This window comes from Miscanthus floridulus, chromosome 1, assembly GCF_019320115.1.
Source record: "Miscanthus floridulus cultivar M001 chromosome 1, ASM1932011v1, whole genome shotgun sequence".
Lineage (NCBI taxonomy): Eukaryota > Viridiplantae > Streptophyta > Magnoliopsida > Poales > Poaceae > Miscanthus > Miscanthus floridulus.
The window spans coordinates 196,109,510-196,117,879 of record NC_089580.1 but is presented as its reverse complement, the minus strand read 5'-3'; the positions used below and the strand labels follow the sequence as shown (position 1 = coordinate 196,117,879).

At 52.7% G+C, this 8,370-nt stretch overlaps 1 protein-coding gene and 1 pseudogene across 1 annotated transcript; both read left to right on the top strand.

Annotated features, from left to right (window-relative positions):
• Positions 1 to 407: 407 nt before the first annotated feature.
• On the top strand, positions 408 to 5,511 carry LOC136508148 (uncharacterized; annotated as a pseudogene).
• A 455-nt stretch (positions 5,512 to 5,966) lies between these two features.
• LOC136508137 (E3 ubiquitin-protein ligase WAV3-like) lies at positions 5,967 to 8,370 on the top strand. The gene is made up of 2 exons (XM_066502770.1): positions 5,967 to 6,069; positions 6,296 to 8,370. The coding sequence occupies exons 1-2, from the start codon at positions 6,052 to 6,054 to the stop codon at positions 8,213 to 8,215; spliced, it is 1,938 nt and encodes a 645-aa protein (XP_066358867.1). The 5' UTR covers positions 5,967 to 6,051; the 3' UTR covers positions 8,216 to 8,370.

Below are 8,370 nucleotides of genomic sequence, written 5' to 3'. Positions count from 1 at the left end.
CACACGATGCAGACAACCTGTTCCACGATGACATGAGAAGCTCACAGGCAAGCTTCAGAGCTTTAACTAAGGGCGGAAAAAAAATGTATACTCTCGAAGACCTCGCGAGTCTTTCATAAACCATGCATTCAGTACAGACCCCTAGACTGTCTGAAACTTCTCGAGAAGGTCAAGCTTGTCTATTCACACGACTCGACCTGCCTGCAGCCTCTGCGAGTGTAAACACGAACCTGCCATGTTGGCGCACTCCATCGTGCACCGTTGACTCGAGTCAATCATTGGAGTCAACTGATACACTGGCGCTTCTGTTCAGTGATTTGCAATCATGCGTTTGAATGAACTCTCCCCGGACCCTCACTCGCACGAATGGTAAAGCCACTTGGATGGCGTATATACAGGCGCGCACGCGCCCTGCTCGCCTGCTCGTGGGCACACCACAGGCATCCGCCTTTGCCTCGGATCGTGTCTGCGTCCAAGAGTCTCGTCGTCCCTACTCCAGCCGATCGATCTCGGCAACCAATGTCAGCCATCATGGCGCCGCCGCCGCCGGCGCTCATGTACGAGGCGTGCCACAACACGCAGCAAGGGCTGGTGTCGGAGAGCGCGCTGCGCATCATCGTGGAGACGAAGGCGTGCTTCGTGGCGCTGGCGCTGGCCTACTTCCTGACGGCGTCGCAGCACCGGCTGTGGAGCTCCAGCCACCTCATCAAGGGCTTCCTCTTCGCCGTGACGCATCCCATGACGCGGTTCCTGTTCGGCATGTTCACCATGCTGCTCTCCATGTCCTTCCGGAACGACCTCTACCTGCTCTGGGGCATCCTCCTCGCCGGCTACGAGGGCTCTACACCATCTCCGGCTACGGCGTCTCCGGGCGCCGCTCCGACCTCGCCGTCCACGATTTCACGCGCGCCTACAAGTCTACAACATCGTCACGCTCGGCCTCTACGTGCGCTACTACTCGAGCGCATCCCAGTTCCGGTGCCCGCTCTGGGCGCTCATGGTCGCCAAGTTCCTGGAGCGCATCGTCCGGTTCAAGGTCGCCAGCGGCAGGTATGGCGACGCCAGCACCAGCTTCGTCGCCGACTACATGAAGCACGAGCACAAGATCGACAAGAGCGTCGAAGCACCCTCAGAGGGCTCGGATGACCAGGACTTGTGCTTGAAAAATTGCAACTACCTCATCGTCGGCGACTCCAAGGCGAAGGCCGAAAGGGTGGAGAGCCAGTACGAGGCTCGGTACAAGCCGGCGGAGGACACCCTCACCATCGCCAAGGTCTGGGGGTGCGATGGGAACCTCCTGAAATCGAAGACACACGGCAAAGAGCTGAGAGACGTCTGACTCTCCTTCGCGCCGTGCAAGCTCCTACGGAGGAAGTTCACCAGCGTCGCGACGGCCGAGAGCGAGAGGTCGAAGGCGGAGCTGCTGGTCTTCGACGACCTCATCAGCTCCGGCCGGGACCGGACGTTCCGGGTGGTCAGGACGGAGCTGGGCTTCGCGAGGGACTTGCTCTACACCAAGTACCCCATCCTGTTCAGCTCCGGCTTCCCGGTCGTTAGCACGGCGCTGTTCGTGGTGACGGTCGGCGTGTCCGTGTGGATCACCGTGTCGGCGGTCCGGCACTACCGGGTGCCCCACGGGAGCTCGTCCAACCTCGTCCATGGCAAGAACGTGGACCTGCTCATCACCTTCGTCATCGTGGGCATGGTCACCGGGGTGGAGATCTGCGAGATCTTCATCCACATCTTCTCCGACTGGACTAAGGTACGTACGCACGTGGCGTGACTACATGGGACCAACTTTTTAGCGAAGTTACGTTCTGAGACACTATGGCAGTTATTTCAATCACACGTAGTATGGTCCACATACTCACTCACTGAAATCTGACAATACCTAAGGTCTTAGTTACTCCTCTAAAATTTAGTCACTATCACATCGTCGGCCTGTTCGCTGTTTGGTTTTTGAGCTGGTTTGGACTGGTTGGTGCTGGTTTGTTGTGAGAGAAAAACACTGTTAGCTGACTGGTTTGGGCTGGCTGAAACCAACAAGCGAACAGGCTGCGTATATGTGGACACATGCATGAAGTATTAAATATAGACTAAAAAATAACTAATTACACATATTGCTACAGTATCATATGCTAATGATAGATTAATTATGCTTAATAAATTCGTCTCGTGGATTACTGAGGACTTGTGTAATTTATTTTATTATTACTATCAAACACTCCCATATGACACCCGGTGTGACACCTAAACTTTAGCTCCTGGATTTAAACACCACGTACGTTTCTCTTTGGCATTCACAAAGAGAGACAGAGACTTGAAAGATTTCTGACTTAACTGTCCTATACTAGTACAGACTACAGAGGTATAAAGACAGCCTCAACCAAATCATTATGAGTTCGATCCAATTCATTTAAACAATATGAATATTTGTAATACCCAATCATTGTTACTAGAGATATATTTTTATAGTATACCTATTTTATGTTGTAAATATTGATACTCTTTTATATAAATTTAATTAACGATAAAGTTAAAATTACCATCTCAGTTCCAAAATAACTGCACATCTTATTTTTCAAGAAGCCAAAATTTTAAAGTTTGACCAAATATATAAGCAAAAAATATACTAATATTTATGATGTGTATTAATATCATTAGATTAATATTGAAATATATTTTCACAATAAACATATTAGGATATGCAAATATTGATAACTCTTGTCAAAATTTAAAAAATACTCCTCAGAAAATGAGATGTACAATTATTTTAGGACGGAGGACAGAGAAATTACATCCATTTAGAAGCCCATTTGACACATCTTTTTCAATAGCTTCACGACCTGTTTGAAGTTGTTTTGTGTCTTATGAGTATTTTTGTTCAAAAGGTTTTAAATGTAAAGCTCTTTATAAAATATATGCTCTCACAAGGGATTAATGTGGGATGAAGTTGAAAATAGTAGCTTCTTCTAGTTTCAAGTCGCTCTAATAGATCCGGGATTTGCTAGAGTTGGTTTGTTGTAGCTCCATTGGCAGAGCTGCTGGTAAAGCTGATGTAAAGAAAAAAAAATCTTCTCCACAAGTGAAGTTTGATTTGGGAGGCTAACCCTTATGCAATTTGTCCTCCAATCATCCCGTCACGGCACACCCTGCTCCCTGTTCTTATCACATCTGGAATAGTGGAATTGAGACCCTTCAATAATTGATGGTCCCCCTGCTTTGCCTTCCAGGTTATGGTGGTCACCGAATACGTCCGGAAACCGTGGCTGCGGGCATCCCCTTTCCTCAACTGCGTCCTCAACTTCAATCTGCTGCGGCAAGATGGCGGAGCCCATCGGCAGCTCTATGGGACAGTTCGACCTTCTCAAGGCGACCAAGAAGCAGAGACGTCTAGCGGAGTGCATCGTGAAGCTGCACCGCAAGGCGAGATCCTTCGTCCTGCTGACCGGCGACGAGGACTTCCGCGTCAACAAGTGCAAGACCCTCCGGCCGGTCCCCGCAGACATAGAGGAGATGATATGCAGCACCCTCGCGAACAACAGAAAAGGTTTGGTCGATGGCCACGAGTCCCTCAAGAGGAGGACCGAGCTGGAAGGCGACGTGCTGCTTTCGGAGCACTGCAAAGCTCAGACGCACATCGAGAGAATCATGGTGTGGCACGTCGCAACCAGCACGCTGGAGCTGAAAGACGGCGGCGGCGGCGGCCACTGCCGCCTCTAGGGTTAGGGCATGAGGTGCGATGGCCGAGGGCCCCAGGTCCTATAGTCTATTAGGCATAAGCAAACTAATGAGAAGAAAGACATAGAACTGGTCACGCGGTCCAAAAAGACAATATCGGCATTTCTTTCCTAGTTTACTTTCCCCACGGCCTTCGGGTAGAGAGAAGACGAGGAGTCATGCTGCACACAACACACTCTGATCGTGAGTTCGCGACGTGCGCCTTACACACGTGGAGCTAACGAGCTGCGCCGCTACGAAGAGCTAGACTACTGGAGACACGGACATGGTGCACGAGGACGGTGACCAGGCAGGGCTCCATGACGACGACATCTTAATTCTGGACTTCTTACGAATTGCGATCACCGATCAGTTGTTTAGGCTCAAGGTATTTTTTTTTCTTTTTATTTTTAATCCAAATTAATTATTTGTATAGTATTCCAGACTTCTAGTACTTTATACCAGTATAGTCATATTTTTCTTCTAATTTAGGTGTTAGAATTTTAGAATGTTACCTAAGAAATATTTGTCATGGGTGAGGAAAGAAAATGAATATATTGCTTTTTTAATCTATATTGTTCATCGATAATTATAATACATCTACAAATATATTGTTTAACCTATATTATTTCTCGATAATTATCAGACATGTTAAATTAAAAATATATTATTAAATTTGCTTTCGTTTTGTAAATAAAATTAGTATATATATATATATATATATATATATATATATATATATATATATATATATATATATATATATATATATATATATATAGAACTACTATCCTGTAGCTGGCTATAAAATAACTTATTCTGTAGCCACTTTGAGTTACGATAATTACTATGTTAATTTACGAGATTATAATAACTTCATACTAAGTAGTTTACTATAACGTTATGGTAAATATTTCCATGTGTTATAGTAACCCAACTATCGTAAATATGTATTGACATTATCGTAAATTAGTATATAAAATTATCGTAAATGGAGGTGACTACGGAATAACTTATTTTGTAGCTGGCTACTGAATATACTCTCCCTATATATATATATATATATATATATATATATATATTATAAGATTTTATACATAGTCAAAGCCGTTGCAACCAGATCGGAGAGCCCTTAAAATCTTACGACCGGCGGCGGCGGCAGGCAGCCGCGCGTTGGAGGATCGGACAAACGCTTGATGGATTTGGAAGACGGCCGCCAGACTCGGAAAGGACTAGGATCACGCCGTGCGGACTATGGCTCGTGGCCACCACGCTGTCCAAGTACTGCGCCTACCTGGTGTTCTACAAGCCAAAGCTGCTCCCAGTCGCGAGCAACTCCGTGCGGTACATGTGCAACGTCCTCCTCGACGAAGCGAAAGCGGTCGGCGGGAAAGAAGCACCCAACGGCGGACTCGGCGGCGAGGAGGCGGCGGCCAACGGGAAGGAGGGACCGACACATGACAGCCAAGAAGAGGTCGGCATAGTCTCGAGAGGCCGGAAAAGCTCGCCAGTGGTCTGGAGAGCGTGCTGGCGCATGGCGGCGGCGACGGCGACGGCCTGTGGGAGGCGCTGGCCGAGCTGTGGTGCGAGCTGATCGTGTCGATGGCGCCGCACGGTAGCATAGTCGCGCACCAGAAGGAGCTCGGCAAGGGCGGCGAGTTCATCACGCACCTCTGGGCGCTCCTCTACCACGCGGGCATCGACGACAAGTTTTCGGGCTCGTCCGCCGCCCCCGCCGCCGATGCTCCGCCTGGCACAGACGACAACTACGGCCGGAGCATCCCCTGCTAGCTCCGCGTGCCAGGGTGTGTGTTGCTGTGTACGTGTCTTTGTACTCGTAGAAGAAGAGTCTAGGGTCGTCAGTCGTGTGTGTCCACGCATACACGTTTCAAACCATTTTTGCCCCTGCTCGCTGGTTCCCCGTTTCTGTGCTGGGCACGAGACGTTGCGGCTTTGGGCTCAAAGTTATGTGGGCTGGTATATGCTGGACAATGTGCTTGTGTGTGTGCAGTACGCGAGTTGGGCTTCAGCCTGGTCCCCGACTTCATCCTTGCATGCTTAACGCTTCAGGCGGATCCGACTTGGTCCTTGCACTCCGGCACTCCGCTTCAGCCGGGCCGTAACAGCCGATAGCTTAATCCTTAAGGAGACCTATCGGCTGTTACACCAACGTGGAAACCACGGCGATACATCCAACTCTTCTCCTTCCTTTGAATCGAAGCATCTGCCCTGTTATATATACCAGATTCATATGTCCCACAGCTACACCTCGTAAACATTTTTCCTTCCATTCCATATATCATCCTTCGGAGCAATAGCAACTCGATCGACATGGAAGGTGCCGACCAGGTGAGACCGTGAAATCCACCATTGAATTCTACAGTTGTCTCTCCGAAATTCCATCTGTACTTTTACTACTTTCTACCATATTCGACATGCGATTCTTTTTGGTTTCCAGATATATAAATTCCTTTGAAAGATGGTCTCTGTAGGACTAGCTAGCTCGCAGTTCATCATGAACAGAAACAGACTGATCATTTGGTGCGTATGTATTTTGCTGCTTTGGTGGGTGCAGAGCAATCCTTGCGCGATATGCCTCGCCGGCATGGGCGCCGGCGGCGGGCAGGCCATCTTCACGGCCGAGTGCTCCCACACGTTCCACTTCCACTGCATCTCCGAGAGCGTCGCGCACGGCAACCTCGTCTGCCCGCTCTGCAACGCGCGCTGGCGCGAGCTGCCGTCCGTGGTGCAGCCGCAGCCGGCGCCGGTGCCGCGCACGCTGCCGCAGCCACTGCCCATGCACCGTGTGCAGCCACTGCCGACGAGGCATGTGCCGCTGCATGGTTGGCAGCCACAACACCAGTCCGATGAGCCTCAAGTGTTCGACGATGACGAGCGGGTGGAACCGCCCTCCTCCGGCGACGGCGGCGGCGACCAGCGACAGGCGGCGGCGTCATCCAGATCCGGTGGGACACTGGCTGTCACGACGCACACCGAGTACTCCGCCGTCGCGAGGGACTCGTCGCGCGACAACTTCGCCGTCCTCGTGCACGTCAAGGCTCCCGGGATGACTACCGACGGCGAAGCGGCGGCCGGCGACGCGCCACGCGCGCCTCTCGACCTCGTGACAGTGCTCGACGTGAGTGGTAGCATGACCGGGGCGAAGCTGGCGCTCCTGAAGCAGGCCATGGGGTTCGTCGTCGACAACCTGGGACCCCACGACCGCCTTAGCGTCGTGTCCTTCTCCGACGGGGCGCGCCGCGTGACCAGGCTCCTCCTGATGTCGGGCGACGGGAAGGCCACGGCCAAGAACGCCGTGGAATCGCTCGTCGCGCGCGGCGGGACCAACATCGCCGAGGGGCTCCGGACGGCGGCCAAGGTGCTCGAGGAGCGCCGGCACAGGAACACCGTGTCCAGCGTCATACTCCTCTCCGACGGCCAGGACACCTACACCGCGCCGCGCAGGTCGCGGGCCGCCGGCGCCGCGCCCAACTACGAGGCGCTCGTGCCGCCGTCCTTCATGGCCACTGGCACCAGAGACTGGTCGGCGCCAGTTCACACGTTTGGGTTCGGCAACGACCACGACGCGGTGGCTATGCACGTCATCACTGAGGCCACCGCCGGCACCTTCTCGTACATAGAGAACGAGGCGGTGATCCAGGACGCGTTCGCGCAGTGCATCGGCGGCCTGCTCACCGTCGTGGTGCAGGAGGCGCGCGTCGCCATCGCTGCCGGGCACCCCGGAGTTCGCATCGGCTCGATCAAGTCCGGGCGTTACGAGAGCCGCGTCGACGAGGACGGCCGCTCCGCCTCTGTCCGCGTCGGCGAGCTCTACGCGGACGAGGAGCGGCGCTTCCTGCTGTTCTTGTCTTTTCCAGCCGTGGAAGCAACGGACGGCGAGACTGCTCTGATCAAGGTGAACTGCAGTTACAGGGACACGGCCGGTGGCGCTCACGTCGACGTGACGGCGGAGGACACGGTGGTGGCGAGACCGGAGCAAGTGGTGGACGCAGAACGCTCGACGGAGGTGGAGCGGGAGCGCGTCCGTGTGGAGGCGGCCGAGGACATCGCTGCGGCGAGGGCGGCGGCGGAGCGGGGCGCGCACCAGGAGGCGGTAAGGATACTCGAGATCAGGCAACAAGCGGTGGCGCAGTCGGAGGCGGCGCTTGGCGGCGACGCCACGATCCAGTCGCTGGGGGCGGAGCTGCACGAGATGCGCCGGCTCGTTTCCAACGGGAATAGCTACGCGCGGTCGGGGCGCGCCTTTATGCTCGCTGGCATGTCCATGCACGCGTACCAACGGGCCAGCGCCAACATGATAAACATGAACGGTCCGATGAACATGGCCGCGGAGGCGGCGTCGTTCGCGACGCCGGCCATGCGAGCCATGCTGCTGCGGTCGCGGAGGGCGCGAGAGGAATCCTCGGTCGAGCAGCAGCCGCCGTCCAAGGCAGGAAAGAAGCAGAAAGCTCTGCACTACCAGAACCAGAAGTAGTAAACCAGTAGATGCAGCCTTGTGATTTGTGAAAGTTATCTTAAATTCACTATCACACTAGCAATAAACCAGCGCGGAATACAATTTTTGTTTTGTTTGGTTTATAGGTGCAAATTTGTGTGAGGAATGGATGAATAAATTGAAATTCAGAGCTC